The sequence below is a fragment of the Phacochoerus africanus genome, chromosome 9 (assembly GCF_016906955.1).
Source record: "Phacochoerus africanus isolate WHEZ1 chromosome 9, ROS_Pafr_v1, whole genome shotgun sequence".
In the NCBI taxonomy this organism is placed as follows: domain Eukaryota; kingdom Metazoa; phylum Chordata; class Mammalia; order Artiodactyla; family Suidae; genus Phacochoerus; species Phacochoerus africanus.
In genome coordinates this window covers 63923306-63942989 of record NC_062552.1, presented here as the reverse complement: position 1 = coordinate 63942989, position 19684 = coordinate 63923306, and the positions used below count along the sequence as shown (strand labels likewise).

At 33.6% G+C, this 19684-nt stretch overlaps 1 protein-coding gene across 4 annotated transcripts in view; it reads left to right on the top strand.

Moving 5' to 3' along the window:
* The window catches only part of MIPOL1 (mirror-image polydactyly 1), a 278090-nt gene that overhangs the window by 81184 nt on the left and 177222 nt on the right, over positions 1-19684 (top strand). For all 4 annotated transcript variants that reach the window (XM_047795508.1, XM_047795507.1, XM_047795506.1 and 1 more), the window contains exons 5-6: positions 345-450; positions 18282-18411. In XM_047795508.1, the coding sequence (XP_047651464.1) occupies positions 345-450; positions 18282-18411 (236 nt within the window). The remainder of the gene's footprint in view (positions 1-344; positions 451-18281; positions 18412-19684) is intronic.

Below are 19684 nucleotides of genomic sequence, written 5' to 3'. Positions count from 1 at the left end.
AAAGCTTTGCTTTAAGACAAAAGAATGGATCAGATAGCTTTTTGCCGTAGTTATTTTTCATAATAATGTTCCTTCTTTAATTTCATTTGCCTGTATACATACACACAAATTAGGTGTATGTTAAAATGTTTTTATAATTTCTATATCATTTCAGGTAATTATTATTTATCTTAAAACCTTAAATATTATAGTTTTTTGGGTTTTTTTTGCTCATGGAGTTGTCTTAACAAAGTTAAATGTAATATTATATAAGGGTTTAGAAAAAAGCAAAAATTAACTTAGAGATTAATTATATTATGCAAGAAATTCATCAGATAACAATCTTTTTTTTTAATGTGTTTTAGCTTCAAGAAAAACTGACTGAAGAAGATAAAGAACAGAGAAGACTAAAGCTTAAGCTGGAACTCCAAGAAAAAGCATTAGAAGCTCAAATTGCTGAAAAGACAGCAGGTATAGTAGATGAGTATTAACATGGCATTAAGAATCATACAAAAATTGTTATATATATGATGTGGCTTGGAGAATACTAGCATACTAGCTTATTTGCCAAAGGAGGGAAGGCTCTGTCTCTCTTTTTTTTTTTGGCTGCTTAGAAAATAGGTGGCTTTAACATCCTGGTACTGGTATTAGTGAGAGCTTTACCTGTATTCATACTGATTTGGGCATTAAATGCATTGTTAACACCATGTCAATCCAATCACAAAAAGGTTGTTTGTTTTGTTGGAAGGGCCTGAACAAACAAGGGGAAATAATGATTACCAGTGCCTCTACCTTTCAACCAGCAGTTCAGATACCACTTATTGTTTTAGCTCGTTGAGAGGAAATACTCCTTTGTATGAAGATAGTCATATATTCATTGCCAGTGGAAACCTACATTTGATTCAAAAATCTGCTTTGTGCAGTTAATAAATTTTCATCTGATGACATGGATGATGATGAAGATAATGTTTTCCTTGTAAAGATTAAAGTATAAGGTTGCCAGAGTTTATAAATGACTGCCTATGTTTTGGAGTCTCTCTTCACTCACAGGTCTTAGCAAGAACATTTTTGAAATATATCTGTGGTGTGTTACAGATATGATCAGATGACTGATTCTCAGTTGTGTCTGATGGATTCTCTCTCTCCCCTCCATTGTGTGTATTATCCCAGTGACTCTTTTTAGTATGTTAAGAGGCATTTCATAGAATAGTAGAAATAAGAATTCAGAGGCATTTTGTAGATAAGTAATTTTAACATTTTTATATCAGTTGGAATGCTTTTAAGAAATAGTTGTATTTTGTGATTAGTTAAAAGTTATAATCATACCTTATAAAACACTTAACTTGGTTGCATATATGAATGAATTCTGGTGATTTAGGTCAGAGACATGATTAACAAATATAGTGTGTCTTCAAACTATTACTGTGCAAAGTGGAACTAAATGTTACTATGAAAATATAAACAAGATGATCATAAATAAATATTTCAGCCAAATACCAGATGGTTGTTTTTCTATTAAATTACCAAGGATTTTTTGGTCTCCTTTTTAATAGGGAAATATGAGAGTAATATATTTTAAGGAAAATTAACAGTATATTAAAAATGAGTAATTCAAATATAAATTTAGAATGATTTATAAGTTTCTTGGCTTTTTATGATCAAATATGTGTACCAGTTGCTAGAATGTTATTACAAGAAGTAAAATTGTTTTGCTTTATAATTTAACTTTGTATGCATCTTACAGAAGTAATTTAATAGGATTTAGGCCATCATGATTTACTGAGGATCATGAATGAGTATATCTGCATAGTTTATTTATCTCTTGGAGGGGAAAACTCATGAAGCACTAATATTTACTCTTTAAACTCTTCTATAACAAAGCTAATATTAAACTTCATGTATTTATTTACTGGTATATATTTAAGAGTTCCCTATGACTAAACAGTATGAATCATGCATTCATAAAGTGGAAAAATTTGATGGCTTTATGGTTCTTGTTAATCAGATTCTTCTCATTAATGACAAAATATTATTTTAATAAGTGTTGAATATTTGAAAGATGTTTAGTATGTTTTTATAGCTCCTAATTGATATTTAGTATGTTTTTATAGCTCCTAAGTGTTGTATGGTTTCTTTGTAGCTGAGCAATATAATTAAAACAAATATGTCCAACCATTTAGTTACAGAAATGACACAAAATTTAAATCCTCTAAAGTTTTCTAAAGTATAAATTTTCAAAAAAAAAAAAAGGCAGGGGTAGGTCCTGTTGTGGCACAGTGGAAATGAATCCAGCGAATAACCATGAGCTTGCGGGTTTGATCCCTGGCCTCCATCTGTGGGTTAAGGATCTGGCATTGTTGTGAGCTAAGGTGTACATTGCAGACACAGCTTGGATCCCAAGTTGCTGTGGCGTGGGCCAGCAGCTACAGCTCCGATTCAACCCCTAGCCTGGGAACCTCCATGTGCCACGGGTGTGGCCCTAAAAAGCAAATAAATAAACAATTTTTCAAAATGTATCTTTACTTTTTAATGTTTCAGTTCTATCTTATTAAGAAAGATTTAAGATATTTTAACTTTAGAGAGAACTGTTTATTACATGTCAAAAGAAAAAAACTGAATTGGTTAAAAAATTCATTGTTTTAAAACTACAAGAAATTCATCAACTGAAGTTTTTCAGATTTTCTCATACATAAGTTTTTAAAATGTTTATTTTAAAAAAAGCTAATCTTGGAGTTTCCGTGGCACAGCAGAAATGAATCCAACTAGGAACTATAAGGTTGTGGTTCAATCCCTGGCCTCTCTCAGTGGGTTAAGGATCCGGCGTTGCTGTGAGCCATGTTGTAGATCACAGATGTGGCTTGGATCTGGCATTGCTGTGGCTCTGGTTTAGGCTGCCGGCAACAGCTCCAATTGGACCCATAGCCTGGGAACCTCCATAGACTGTGGGTATGGCCCTAAAAAGAAAAAGAAAAAAAAAAAAAAGCTAATCTTAAAAAAGCTTGTCTTCTACTTGATCAGTAAGTGCGGTCAGAAAGCAAATACAGTAACAAAAGCAATTATATCACTACCCTAATGGAAAGGGGAACATTTTGGTAGAATGGTTACATGTGATAAATGTTTTATTTAGTTGTATGAAAGAATAAAGAACCCATATTAAGAATGGGTTTTTGGGAGTTCCCGTCGTGGCTCAGTGGTTAACGAATCTGACCATGAGGTTGCGGGTTCGATCCCTGGCCTTGCTCAGTGGGTTAACGATCCGGCGTTGCCGTGAGCTGTGGTGTAGGTTGCAGACGCAGCTCGGATCCCGCGTTGCTGTGGCTCTGGTGTAGGCTGGACGTCTACAGCTCTGATTAGACCCCTAGCCTGGGAACTTCCATATGCTGTGGGAACGGCCCAAGAAATGGCAAAAAAGAAAAAAAAAAAAAAGAATGGATTTTTGTTTCTATCACTGCTTATTTTTATATTCAAAATAAAATGTGGGTTTGCTGAAGTATATTGCAAATATGCACATATATTAAAATATTATACTTAAGCAGAATATAAATGTTTTAAAAGTCAGGATATTCCACTTAAAAGAAATAATGCTAAAACATCTGAACATTGAAAATTGCAAAAAAAAAATTGTATTGGGGAAACAACTATTAAAAAAATAATAATAAAAAAGAAAATTGCAAATAGGATACAAAAATAAATGTCTAGGTTTTTCAAATAAAACAATTAAAATATGACTGTCTTAAGGAAATAGCTATTTTGTTTGAGTAAATGTGAAGATTTGTGTATATAAAGATATTCATATCAGTATAACTTATATGATAGCAGTAGAATCAGAATCAATTGAATAATAAGGCACATTTGTTATATCAGTATAACTTATATGATAGCAGTAGAATTAGAATCAATTGAATAATAAGGCACATTTGTTGTATGAGATAATAATGCAATAATTAAAACAACGTATCTGAAGAATATTTGATGATATGAGAAAAAGTTTATGACTCAAAGTTAAGTGAAAAAAGTAGGGGAAAACTATGATATAATTTTGTTTAAAAAGCTTTATATGCATATACATATACATAATAAAATGAAAGTCAAATTTTGATAGTATTAGATGTATTAATGCTTCAATTAATAGATTTCATTAATGAGTTTTCTACATTGGATATGTGATTAGATTCAGTATTAGAAAAATAAATGTTACTCCTAAAAGATGTGATTTTTTTTTTGAGTTACTTGCTCTCTAATCTTTTTTTTTGTCTTTTTGGGGCCACACCTGCAGCATATGGAGGTTTCCAGTAGGGGTCCAGTTGGAGCCACAGCCACAGCAAGGCCAGATCCAAGCCACGTCTGCAATCTACACCACAGCTCACAGTAATGCCGGATCCTTAACCCACTGAGCGGATCCTTAAACCACTGAGTGAGGCCGGGGATTGAACCCGCAACCTCATGGTTCCTAGTCAGATTCATTTACACTGTGCCACACCACGGATGATGATGGACAGACGGGAACGCCTTGCTCTCTAACCTTAATTCCTTAATTCCTTTGATAGGTTTGACACATAAAGACCACATAAACCAAAATTTATGAAATTCATATAACTCTGATGAAGTCTTGCCATTTTAACTGTACCATTTTTCTTGTCTTTCAGATTTCCCCCTTATATATATCTTTATGTTTATTATGTAACTTATGTATATAAGCTGCCTCCCCAGCTTATATAATTTATAAGAATAAATTGTGTAATTTATAAGAATAAAAATCAGGTATAATCAAACCCACATGAAACAAAATATTCCCAGTACTCTGTGAGGCAAAAGGAAGCCATGGGAAGACTCTAAACCTTGGAATCAGAGTGACTGATATGCAAATCACTGCTTTGACACTTAATACTGATCCTGTGCCTTTGGGCAAGTTACTTATTAGCCTCTCCAGGTTTACTTTCTCCCATGTAAAATGTAAATATTAACTAATTTACTAGGTTATTTTAAGGATTAGAGATAATGTATAGAAGCACCTCGGATGTAACTGGTTCTCAGTAAGTTGTAGCTAATATTAATACTTGATTATTTTTATGTTTATCAAATATTAAACCTTTGATAGTGTAATAAGTCATGAGAAGATTTTTGGTCTTTTTAGCTTTTCATTAAAATTAATGGTTCATTGTTAGTAGATTTTAAAAGGGACATAAACAGAAAAGTAAAAAGAAATAGTTTGGAAACAAAAGATTGGATGATGAAACAAATTACCATTGATATATATATATATTCATTTTTTATTAGCACTAATACATTTTATTTATTTATTTATTTTAAATACATTTTAATTAAATGTGAATCTCCACATAAGTGAGATGCACAGAATTTGGGCTTTAACCTCATGTGTACCTATGATATACCTTCAGGTACACTGTTATAATAGCATTTCCTTTGCTTCTCTGTTAGTTTTTAAATAATGTGAATACTATCATTTTTAATGTGCTCTCATGAGAGTTTGGAATTCACTGTGTCCTACATCATGATAAAATCTCAAATGCTTGAACTTTTAACCTTCCTCTCCTTTTTTGACATCATCATTGTCATCATCAACACTATCAATACTGCTTTTATTAGACACTAAAGGAACTGTGTTAACTTCTTAAAAAATTCAATAAAAAATATTTATTGAGGGGGTTTTTAATGTTATGGACGCCGTGTTCATAGGCACCGAATATACCTCAGTAAATAAGACAGATTTGGTATGTCAAATATATCTTTGACATGCCATGTCAAACACGGCACATGGAGGTTCCCAGACTAGGTGTTGAATTGGAGCTGCAGCTGCCAGGATACACCACAGCAACAGAAACGCCAGATCCAAGCGACGTCTATGACCTACACTGCAGCTCACTGGCAACGCAGGATCTTTAACCCACTGAGAGAGGCCAGGGATCAAACCCACATCCTCATGGATGCTAGTTGAGTTTGTTACCACTGAGCCACAGTGGGAACTTCCCAACATGTCTTTTTATTTGCAGTCACTTTTCATTCATAATACATCATTATAATAGATAGTGATTAAATGCTCAGACTTTGGATTCAGACCTTTGTTCTAATCTTTTTACAACCTCACATGTGTAAGTGACAGCCTCACTAAGATTTGTTTAAAACCTACTTTATAGGTTGCTGTGATGTCTTAAGTGAGATAATGTTTATGAAGTACTTAACTCATTAGAAAGCACTCAATAAATGGTAGTTGTAATTGTGACAATAAGATGATGTCACCATCTTGTTTTCTCAAGACTTCTTGATCTAATGGGGACGTATCAAAGTGAAACTAGCTATTTGTATGTTTTTGTTTCACAAAGAATTAATATGTGTTCCTTGTTAAAAATAGTTTATAAAGTATTTTATATATCTCAGTTTATCCACACAGTTTTTAGTTTTTCTTGACTATCAGATTTAACCTTATTTAGAAAGTTTGAAAATATGAAAAAAAGGTTTTAAACCTCCATAAAAAATAAAGGAAAAATATATGATAAGCAGATCTTGCTGTGCTTTATCTCATTAAATTGTACATGTGGCTAATATTGTTTGTAAATTGTTGGAATGTATGACCTTCATGATATTTTAGAGAAGCACAGTAGAAACATTTAGTCTCTTCTTTAGGTAAACATCTTTTTCATCTAAATAAAGTGACTAAACCACAAACACTTCAAAATCCTTTTACTTAAATTGAATTTGATAGTAAGAGATAGTTTATATGGCCTGATTTGTAGCCATTAATTACTCTTAGGTCAGTGATGTGGTTATAACTGTTAAATGTAATTTGTTTAATTAAAACTTTCATTTTTCTGAAACAGTCTCAGTGGGTCTCTAGTGTTTAAGTCTCTTAATTTTTATTAAAATCTGTTGCAATTACAGTATATAAATATTTTAAATTTTTACACAGAAAAGTATTTATTAGTTTTTATGTTATTTTTGTGATATTTAAAATATTTATATTTCTTTAAAGACCTTATTTTTCTATTTCTTAAATGCTCACTTGAGAATCTCTGCTCTATATGTTAGTTATTTTTCTTTCTTGCATGTCATCCATTAAAGATTAGCTGTGGAAGCTTGGAGCATGGAGAGATTATGAATGACAGAACAACTCCTGTAGAATAATAATCAGTTTTTGGTATTTAATGCTGTTTGACTTTTGCAGACACATTTCTTATTAACCTTTGGTACAAAGAGAAATCCAGGTTCCTGATATCTCATGGAGAAGATGAATTTGAGATCCTCTTCCAATTAAACTGAAATAAGGCCAATATTGGGTTTTAGCCAAAAGAACTCCTTAGTTCCTTAAGTCTTATATTTATATAAATCTATCTATCTGTCTATCTATCTGTCTATCTATCTATCTTAGTTACATTTTACATGTAATTCAGTGGTTACATGATTTGCTCAGCATACCATACTGATTCTGTAAGCATTTAATATGCTTTTCAATTTAAACATAGATTCTTTTCTCTACACCCAAATTTAGACTGATACATGTAAATGAAAAAATATTAAGTAAGCCCTTCTTATGACAGAGAATGTTCATTTATTTTGGTAGTGAGGAGATGAGTATAATTGTTATTGTTTAAAGCATCAGAACATAGGATCTCTGAAAACATAAAAAGGTTTTCTATTCAGGTTAACATCTAAATGTTAAAAGTATAGATATGTAATCTACTGTGATAGCAAATATATTAAGACATCCCAAGTAATTAACATGGCAAAATAAAAATTGTTGTATAATGGAAAATGTTTACCTTGTTCTCTAGTGAAAAAAATTATTTGTTATCATATACTATATCTCAGATGATGCTGACCATATAATGATTAAGAGTGAGTTCTATATATGAAAAAATAGAAATAATGTAATATTTATTTTATGAAATAATACACATTGGAATCCCATTTTTCTGTGTGTGTATATATATATACACACACACACACATAATGGGCATTAATAAAATGTGTTAGGCTTTAATCTAAAACTTAAATGCTACAACATATTAATTATAGTGAAGCATTACATATATATATATGTAAATTTGGAAGGAAAAAGGATTTCAAGAATATGACCAGTCATTTCAGATAAAAGCAAAAAAGCCCACATCTGTGAAATATAGCAGTTAGAAATATTGATAGGTAGAATGCTGATTATATTATCATCTTTGGTTAGAATATCCTGTGGGTATGAATCAGGATTAATTACAATGAGTGCTCGGTTAAATAATACTTCTAGGTAAAGTATGGCTATTTTTTTCTAACTTCTCTCCCTAGGAAAGTGTTTTTCTGGGAAACACACACACACATACACACAAAACACACACAAAAAAACCATGGAGGATACAGGGAGACCATTACAGTAGCCAACAACTGGAAATATTTTGTTAGGTATATAGTAGACTGTGGACTTTGGCATGACATCAGGCATTTGAGGGAATATCATATTGCCAGGATATTTAAAACAAAAAATAACCAAATTTCAAAAAATGATTAAGACTTTTTCCACGCATTTCATTTATTCTGAAGAAGAGCTTGGGAAAAGTTTAGGTAATGGTTGTATTTCACAGAATTTTCATATTGGTATCTTTTAAAATATAAATTAGATATTCTAGGCAGAAAATAAGTTAAAAACCCTTTGAAATTGTATTTCAAAAGTACATAAAATAATTGATATTGATTTTAATACTTCAGAGATAAGCTTATATCTTTTACAGTAAAAATTGTAGCTCTGTGTGGTGTGGGTCGCAGGCATGGCTCAGATCCCACATTGCTGTGGCTGTGGTGTAGGCTGGCAGCTACAGCTCCAATTCGATCCCTAGCCTGGGAACCTCCATATGCTGCTGGTGTGACCCTAGGAAAAAAAAAAAAGAGAAAAATGAAACAAATTGTAGCTCTGATATCAGATATATTAAATGTTTGAATGTAAATAGCATATTTTTAGAAAACTTTCTTATATAGTCTTTGAAGTATCTGTAATAAATACATGTATATAATAACTTAGTTTTGCCAAAAAGACTTATTATTTTATAGTTGTGCTACTTAAACTTACTATTTTGTATAATGTTCTAATTAATCTTTGGTAATTTCTTACTACTGGTAAGTATAAATTTATAGCAACTTTATTGAGGAAAAATTTAAAGTATATGTTAAGAGCTTTATGAAATTGATTTTTAATGTAGTAATTATACTTCTAGGAATTTTCCTAAGCATTACCTATGTATATACACACAGTTTTGTGTACAAAGATGTTCATTACTGTGTTGTTTATATAGTAATTGGAATCAGTGTAAAATCTAATTTTAGGAGCATCTTAGTTTAGTCAATTATGGCATGTTCAAATGATAAAATTCTATCTACTATTTTATATTTTTGAAGAATACTAAAGAATATAGGAAATATTCTGTTTTAAATATACACAGAAAGTTACAAGACTATGCAAAATATTTGTCTCCACATTTTTACAATGAACCTGTATTACTTTTTAAGCAGAAATCGTTATTTACAGAATAATCATGTAAAATGCTGAACATTCAAATTCAGTTTTAGAAAAACAGTATTTTGGTTTGTAAAAGAAGTTCTAAAGAAACAAGTTGAATCCAGCAATGTAATACCAAAAATAGAACCATCAAACTACTTGGAGTAGGTTTGTTAATTTTCTCCTGGTCTGTGGCATCTACCATTTGTTTTTAAATTTCCAATAAACAGTTTAAGCTAAGAAAGAGAGATTATAAGTTTTAAGGAGATTAAGACATAGTGTAATGTTTCTGGTTGTGGAATATATATGTAGTAGTTTCACAAAACAGTAAATGTCATATTTGCAAGGAATTCATTTAGCATGTAAAGCAGTAATACTACCAGACAATGTGAAATTCTTTTATACATAGTAAAATCTTCCACAAAACTATTCTCTATGTTATATTTGTTGCTGAGAACTTTAGAATTTGAATTTTAATCAGGATTATTTTAAATGTTTCAAAATCAAATCCCAGAGATTTCTTCTTCCCCCTCTTTAGTGTAGCCTTTGATGTTTACATAACTACCTTAGGATGTTAACAAATGGATTCCTTTTCCTCGAAAATGTCTGTCCTCTAAATTATGTTATTTGGGGAATCATGATTCAGTGTTTAAACTAGAATGTTTTCCAATACACTATCTCACTTCTACTGTATTTTAAAAGTAGTTTGAGAAGTGTAGAATATGGGTTTGTCAATAGACTTGGGTTCTACTAAGAAAATATGTACTCTGTCTTGACTCAATAAACTCATACTTAGTATGGTTCAGCTTCTTCATATTTACTTTTGCCCATATTAGAAAACAATTAGCTTACTAAACAAATTTGAGTATTTGGGGGTGGAGGTGGGGGGGTGATCCACTTTGAGTCTTTCTCATTTGACTAAGAATTATAGGATATTTGATAACCTTGTTTAAAAATGGAGATATCCAAATATTATTGTAAACACCCAATGATTTGTTTTACCTACAATATAAGTATTTTACTTGGTTGGCTTACATAGTAGCTAATAATATTTGTTAATGTAATTTAACTGCTGTGAACCTTTACTGAACAAATATTGAAATTTATTCAAGTCAAAGAAAGAGAATCTCTAATGACTTTTGTTAAAGCTTCTATTTAATAGTTAAGGAGAAAAGTTTGTATGACATACGAGATGCAATTAACAGTAGATTTTACATTTAATAAAAAGAAAGAAGCATGCATATTTGCTTTATTCATTCCATCATAATTTGCATTAGAGCTGTGGGTGTTTAATGAGCAAATTCCAACTAAAATGCTATATTGATTTTCTAGTGAACTTTGTAATAGTCATCTACCTTGGAAAAGCTCAGTGTTTACAATTAAGTTTTCTTTACTAAAAATGTTTGAGAGTTGCATATTGATTCTTTAGACGAACTGAGTTCTAGAAAAAGTATCAGGTTTTTCACAATCAGCAAATTTCACATGTAACTTAATAAGTGTTAAAAATGATCATTTAGTAATACCTTAATTTTAAAAAACTTCTCATAGTATTTTAAAAATGTATAATCAGTTTTTATGTGCATATGTTTTATGGTATTTTTAAATTTATAGAATATTCCTTTAAATACTCACATTATTTACATGTATAGCATTGATATAGAATTATTATAGAGGAAAAAGTGTTTTCTCTTGATCACACAGAACCAAATAAACCCTTGACATAAAGTATTTACCTTTAAGCACAGTGATAACTAGACTTATTAAAGCCTTTGATATTACTAGCCTTACCTTTCTCATTAAGTGTTACTGTGTATAAAGTGGAACACAGCTTACAATAAATGTCACTTTATAAAGAGCTCATCACACTATACAGAAATAATAGGAAGCCTATTGGCAATTAAAATTTCGTAATTAGTGTTTTAATCTTTCAATACGCCAGAATATTTCAGGGCAATATAATGTACATGCTAATCTGTACCTAGGTCACTGTTTAGTATCATTTTGTCCATCCTATATGACTCACAAATTAGAAATATTTTATAATGTATAAATTTTAGGAGTTCCTATTGTGACTCAGTGGAAACTAACCCAACTAATAATCATGAGAATGCTGGTTCATTCCCTGGACCTGCTCAGTGGGTTAAGGATCCAATGTTGCGGAGTTCCCGTCGTGGCGCAGTGGTTAACAAATCCGACTAGGAACCATGAGGTTGCGGGTTCGGTCCCTGCCCTTGCTCAGTGGGTTAACGATCAGGCGTTGCCATGAGCTGTGGTGTAGGTTGTAGACGCAGCTCGGATCCTGCGTTGCTGTGGCTCTGGCGTAGGCCGGCGGCTACAGCTCCGATTCGACCCCTAGCCTGAGAACCTCCATATGCCACGGAAGTGGCCCAAAGAAATAGCAAAAAGACAAAAAAAAGGATCCAGTGTTGCCGTGAGCTGTGGTATAGTTCAGAGCTGTGGCTCGGATCCCACGTGGCTGTGGCTGTGGCTGTGGCTGTGGCCAGCAGCTGTAGCTCCAGTTCAGACCCTAGCCTGGGAACTTCCATATGCCACAGATGCAGCCCTAAAAAGAAAAAAAGTATATCTTGGAATATCATGATGTTCTGTACACTAATATCATTCATTATACTATAATATACAATATAGAATGTGTTCTAAGTAATATTTCTTTCAGTTCCTATTTACAGTTTTTGCATGGCAATGAAAAATGCTAAGAAGTAAGAAAATTTGAAATGGAAATAGTTGTAAATGATCCAAATTAATCAAAGTCATGTTTTTAATATGTCTAGAAATGAAGCTAAATTGTGCCTGGATTGAGGGTGATGATGGTAATGGTGGCATGAAGTGAATATTTGTGAGAATTCACTTTATTTGACCAAGAGCTTTTATATATTATCTCATTTAGTTTTCCTAATAAATATAAATGATGGTATTATATTCCTTATATATTCCTGAACTATGACCAAAATAATTTAAGAAACATAAAAATGCCAACTTGACTAACTTTAGTATGATAATACCATGGATCTGAATCATAATATATCATGTTATTTTCTCTAAAATGATACAGATATTCTTCCTAGAAGATTGTTGTACAGTTAGAAAGGGAAAATAGAATTCATTATTGCGTAGTACATTAGAGTCAGAAATTTCTTACAAGACAGCATGATGAAATGATTCTTACAAGCAGAATAGTATGGCACACATAATAGTACTGATACAACCTTTAAAAAATATATGAAAATTGTGCTGGAAAGTATTGGATCTTCCAGAAGTTGTGCTCATAAAAATAACATATGAACTTTACTGTTGATTAAAAGCATTTGATTTTATGCAAGTGGATATGTAATTGTTCTAGCACATTTTGTCATATATTTTGTTTATCCATTTATCTGTTACTAGAAATCTGTTTCTGACTTTTGGCTATTATAAATAATGATTCTATGAATATTTCTATTTAAGCCTTTTTGTGGACATATGTTGTAATTTTTATATTTTAATTTCCCTCTTTAATGAGTGGAATAGAAAAATCTTATGGTGGGTGTATGTTTCCCTTTTTTTAAGAAAGTGATGAAATGTGATTACACTATCTTACATTCTGCCAGCAGTGTATGAGAATTCTAGGTGGTTTTACATTCTTGCCAACATCTTTACTCAGTTTTTCATGTAAGATATTGCAATAGTTATATATAACTGACCCTTGAACCAAGCTGGTTTATACTCCACTTATATGCGGATTTTTTTTCAGTAGATACATACTACAGTATTATGTGATCCATGGTTCTGCATCCATAGATACAGAAGGCCAACTGTCAAGTTGTACATGGGTTTTTGGCTGCAAGAGGTGGGAGGGGGCCACATCTAACCCTGGTGTTTTTCAAGGGTCAGCTATATATGATAGCTATCTCAAAGTTTTAATTTGCATTTCTCTAATGACTTAAAATGCTAAGTATCTTGTCTTGTGCTTATTTACCAGCACTATGTCTACTTTGATAAAATGCTCACGTTTTTTGCCTATTTTTTAATTTGGTTTTTTGTTTCCTTATTACTGAACTTTGATAGTTTTAGAACGTATGTTTTTGGTCCAAGTCTTTTATCAGATAAATGCTTTGTAGTTATTTTCTTCCCGTCTGGGTCTTGTCTTCTCATTTTCTTATCAGTATCTTTTGAAGAGTGGAAAATTTAAATTAAAATTCTATTCATCTGTTTTTAAACTGGAGTATGTTTTGGTATTATAGTTAAAGCACATTGCCCACCTAAAGTCAAAGAAGTTTTCTTCCAGAACTTTTATAATTTTAGGTTTTGCATTTGGGACTTACTCCTTTTCTGGAATGCAAGGTTGGTTTACCATTTAAAAAAAAAAACAAAAACAAAAAAAAACTATTAAAATTACCAAAATAACATACCAAGAGAAACAGTCTGATCATCTCAAGACCACACTCTGCCTTCTTGGTTCAGCTCTTATACTGTGAACAAGTGTCTTTTTAGTGCACTGTTGCATTTTTGTACCTTTTATTGGTGATTTCACTGTTTAAAACAGCTGAGTACTGAAATGCAATTTCATGTTCCCTAAGTGCAGAAGGCTGTAAGGCGCCTTATGGAGAAAATCTGTGTGTTAGATAAACTTTGTTCAGGCATGAATTATTGTATAGTTGGCCATGAATTTGATGCTAATAAATCAACAATATATATTAAATAAGGTGTCTTTAAAAAGAAACAGACGTAAAAGAAGGTTATGTATTAGTTGACAAAATGTTGGTCAGTTTGAAGTGGTTGGATTTTCTCTCATGGTTCCTAAGTTTGCTGCTTGATTGTGTCCCTCATAATTGGATACCAGACATGATGCACTTTACCATTTTGGGAGCTGGCTATTTTTGTATTCTTATAAAATATTTTTGAGCTTTATTCTGAGATACAGTCAGATTTCTTGGGAACAAATCAACACTTCTGGATCATGCTTTAAAGATAGATTAGTTATTACCAGAGCAGTGTTTAGTCTAGGGTTAATTAATCCCCACTACTGAAGCATTATCCTTCTGTGTGTTCTATGTAGTACTTTATGAATCATGAGACCTTCCAATCTGATTAGTAGTAACATGCACTATTTCTGGTTTTGTGGAGCTCAGAACACTAATCCTTTCGGGTGACTTTGCCCTTCATGGTGTAGATTACTTACATGTGTATTCTCATTATTCAGGTGATTTCTTGAGCAATATACGATGCATGTCTCCAAAGCTTTCCTTTTTGCAGCTTTTTTCCCCCTGTAATAGTCTGACTTGTGAATTCTAGCCACTTTGGTTTCTTTAGACCCTTCCCTTCTTCAGATTGTGAAATCTGCTGGCTTCTTGAATTCTTCCCTTCCTGCGCCATGTCCAGGAAACTCATTCAATGTATTAAGCTGGACCAATCATAGGACTCAACTCTTTTGAGTTCGTCGTTCTTTGTTTCTTTATATTCTTGAAAGCTGTCATGCCATGTATTTTGTCCATTAAAAATTTTTTGTTTTAAGTAGGAAGACAAATTTGGGTACTGTTACCTTGTCTTGACTAGGACAAGCCTCTATTGCTTAAAATTTAATCCTGACATATACTCTTCAAGATTTTATCATATATGCTTTTTCCCTATTATTCATTTAATATTTTTCTTTAAAACACCTCATCTTTTTTTTTTAATTATTTATTATTATTTTTTTCCCACTGTACAGCAAGGGGGTCAGGTTATCCTTACATGTATACATTACAATTACATTTTTCCCCCACCCTTTCTTCTGTTGCAACATGAGTATCTAGACAAAGTTCTCAATGCTATTCAGCAGGATCTCCTTGTAAATCTATTCTAAGTTGTGTCTGATAAGCCCAAGCTCCCGATCCCTCCCACTCCCTCCCCCTCCCATCAGGCAGCCACAAGTCCCTTCTCCAAGTCCATGATTTTCTTTTCTGAGGAGATGTTCATTTGTGCTGGATATTAGATTCCAGTTATAAGTGATATCATATGGTATTTGTCTTTGTCTTTCTGGTTCATTTCACTCAGTATGAGGTTCTCTAGCTCCATCCATGTTGCTGCAAATGGCATTATGTCATTCTTTTTTATGGCTGAGTAGTATTCCATTGTGTATATATACCACATCTTTCGAATCCAATCATCTGTCGATGGACATTTGGGTTGTTTCCATGTCCTGGCTATTGTGAATAGTGCTGCAATGAACATGCGGGTGCACGTGTTTCTTTTAAGTAGAGTTTTGTCCGGATAGATGCCCAAGAGTGGGATTGCGGGGTCATATGGAAGTTCTATGTGTAGATTTCTAAGGTATCTCCAAACTGTTCTCCAGAGTGGCTGTACCAGTTGACATTCCCACCAACAGTGCAGGAGGGTTCCCTTTTCTCCACAGCCCCTCCAGCACTTGTTATTTGTGGATTTATTAATGATGGCCATTCTGACTGGTGTGAGGTAAAACACCTCATTTTTTTAACTAGGTAAATTAATGTAATCTTTCTTACTTAGGTTTTACCCAAAAAGAGCACAAGTAACTGGGCAGTTTTACAAATCTCAGAAAGTACACATTTGTATAACTAGCACCCCCCAAAAAATATATCACCAGTAGGATATCAACAATATATATTAAATAAGGCATCTTATTAATATCACTGGAAGTTCCTCATCCTCCCTTCTAGTACTACTTCCAAAAGCTAGTAACCATTATCCTAAGTTTGGTAACCACGTTATTCTTTTGTGTTTTTGAGCTTTAAATAAAATGAAATAGTGGAGATTTCCTTTTTTTGACATCTGGCTCAACAGTGTTTGTGTAACTTAAATGTAAATTTTAATGGACAATAAATGCCACGAAGAGAAATTATAGGTCTAATGTGCTAGTTATGATTTTCTAATAGACATTAAAATGACACAGAAGTATAAAAAATGTGTTTTGCATTTAATATTTTGTGAAGTACTATCCTAGAGGGAATATAATAGTAGATGATGAAGAAAGTAGGCTAGAATTGGATTCTATAGTTTTCCTTGAATGATAGGCTAAGACATTCATTCTTTTTTGTTGTTGTTTTTGTTTTTGTTTTCTTCTAGTACTGTGACATATGGAAGTTCCCAGGCTAGGGGTCCAATCGGAGCTACAGCTGACGGCCTACGCCATAGCAACTCGGGATCTGAACCATGTCTGCAACCTATACCACAGCTTATGGCAATGCCAGATCCTTAACCCACTGAGCAGGGTCAGGTATCAAACCCTCATCCTCATGGGTACTAGTTGGGTTTGTTATCACTGAGCCACAACAAGAACTCTTTTTTTTTTTTTTTTGCCTCAAAATCTGAGTGGTAGGAGTAAGGAGAAGAGCAACCTGTCTATCCCAGAGTTTTGTGACGATTGCCTTTTGATAGGTTCAGGGATGCCTTAGTGAGGTCACCTTCCCTATTTTTATTTTTCTCTTCTCACAAATTTGATACATATTTAACTCTTAGGCTTGTTATGTTTCACTTTGTTATGAATTGAATCTGTTTTTCCTTTCTATTGCCCTTGCCTTAGTTCAGGATTTCATTATTTCTTCATTTTTTTTAATAGCCACACCCATGGCATATGAAAGTTCCTGGGCCAGGAATTGAATCTGAGCTGCAGCTGCTGTGGCAATGCTGGATCCTTTAACCCACTGCTTTGGGCTGAGGATGGAACCCACACCTCTGCAGCGACCCCAGCAAGGGCAGTTGGTCTCTGAACCCACTGTCCACGGTGGGAACTCCCAGGATTTCATTATTTCTTACCTAGACTTTTATAGTAACCTGATATTGGATTAAGGGATATGTACAATCCAACCTGCAACTTTGCTCTGACACCTGCATCTTCCACACACACCCTGAATGCTAATCTCTGGGAGTTTTCCTTCTGAAACGCAGATCCGATCAAATTATTCTTACTCAAAATGTCCTTTCTCTAGGATGGCATATATATTTATTTCTAGGTAGCTTAAAGTTCCAGGGACTGGATTGTTTATGTGGTTTATTGATGTGAATTCTTGCTTGTACCACTTCTGTAGTCTCCCAACTGGTCTCTTTTTCCACGTTTGCCCCGCCTATGGACTGTTTCTCACCCAGAAATCAGAATTCCCTTTTTAAACATAAATGTGATGTTGTCATTTCCTTGCTTAGAAACCTCCATTGGGGAGTTCCCATTGTGGCTCAGCAGTCAACACACCCTATTAATATCTATGAGGATGTGGGTTCGATCCCTGGCCTTGCTCAGTGGGTTAAGGATCTGTCATTGCTGTGAGCTGTGGTGTAGGTCGCAGACATAGCTCAGATCCAGCATTGATGTGGCCATGGTGTAGGCCAGCAGCTGTAGCTCTGATTCGACCCCTAGCCTGAAAACCTCCATATGCCGCAGGTATGGCCCTAAAATGACCAAAAAAAAAAAGAGAGAGAGAGAAAGAAAGAAAAAATGGCTACCATCATATTTAAGTGCTATCTAAAATCTTTGCTGTAACTTCCAAGGCCCAGTGTAAGACCATTGCCAAACTGATCTTCAGATAGTTGTAGAAATATATACACCTATCTGCAGCATATTTGAGTGTTTCCTTTGTTTCATGAGCTCACAATACTTTTTATTATTTTACCTTTTAATTTTTGCCTTTATGGTTGTGAAATGGCATTTCAGTTTTTCAGTAGCTTGAAAAGATAATGTTTTCTTAAGTAATTAATTGATGCTAATTCAGTTGAATAAAATAAAATTAGTTACTGCTTTTTATTTTTGTTAAAAGTATGCATTTCTCTTATTTTCGCTTATTAATTATGAAATATATTTTGATAGCTCTGGTTGAAGAAGTGTATTTTGCACAGAGGGAACGTGATGAAGCTATTATGTCTCGTCTGCAGTTAGCCAATGAGGAGAGAGATGAAGCAGTAGCACGAGCCAAGCATATGGAAATGTCCCTAAAAGTGTAAGTACACATTTAAAACTACGTATGACATTAGAACCTTTTATTTATAAAGTACCTGATTTATGTGGTGGTTACATGTTCACAAATGTTGCTGATTTTTATATGTTACACTGCTAAATTCCATATCCCCCCAGTCTTTTTCTAAAACTTTTGCCATGCTAGTTAGTTTGCATGTCAGAGATAACAGTCACTTTAAAAAAAGAAAGAAAGAAAGGTACAACATTCTCAGTACAGTTACTTTGTTTCCTTCTTCATAGGTTGGTGGTGCCTGCACTCTGCCTTCCTTTGTGACTCCTCCTTCTCTCTCCTTCTTATTATCACCTTGATTTATTTTAGCTCTCTGGATTCTTTCACTGCTCTCTGCTTGATGTGTTCATTCCTTCTCTTCACTACTTTTTACTTCTAGCTGTGGGTCTCAAACTTACTGATGCCTGAAATAAGGTAGAGCCTGAGAATCTACATATTTAACAAGCAACCCAGGTGATTCTGATACATGTAAGTCATGGACCACACTTACAAAAACAATAATTTGGAAGGAAGTACTTCTCCAATTTTGCTGTGCACTCCAGTCACTTGGGGATCATTGTTAAAATGCAGATTCTTACTCAGTAAATATAGAGTGAAGCCTGAAATTCTGCCTTTTTTCAAACTCTGAGGTCATGCAAATGATGCTAATCTAAGGAGTCCACTTTGGGTGGAACGACGCTAGAGCATCTAGAAATATGTTACTTGCAAGATAAAATGTAGTAATCTATTATTTTATTGATCTCTCAATATAGTTATCATATGCTTCCTCTGCCCAGCATTGTGCTAGGGTCTGTGAGGGATCACAGTAAAGTACTAATTAAAACGTGGCTCGTGGAAGTTCCCTTTCTGGCCAGAGGTAACAAGCCCAACTGGTATCCACGAGAACGCCAGTTCAATCCCTGGCCTTGCTCAGTGGGTTTAGGATCCAGTGGTGCCTTGAGCTCAGGTGTAGTTCACAGATGCGGCTTGGATCCCACATTGCTGTGGATGTGGTGTAGGCTGGCAGCTGTACCTCCTGTTCGACCCCTAGCCAGGGAACTTCCATGTGCCACAGGTGCAGACCTAAAAAAGCAAAAAAAAAAAAAGAAAGGCTCATTAGACCAAAAAATTAATTAATATTGCAGTGTTCAGATTGTGATTAATTAATGTTACTTGTTTTTTGTTCATATCAATGACTTCATTTCTTCTGAAGTGTAGTTGATTTACAGTGTGTTAATTTCTGCTGTACAGCAAAGTGATTCATTAC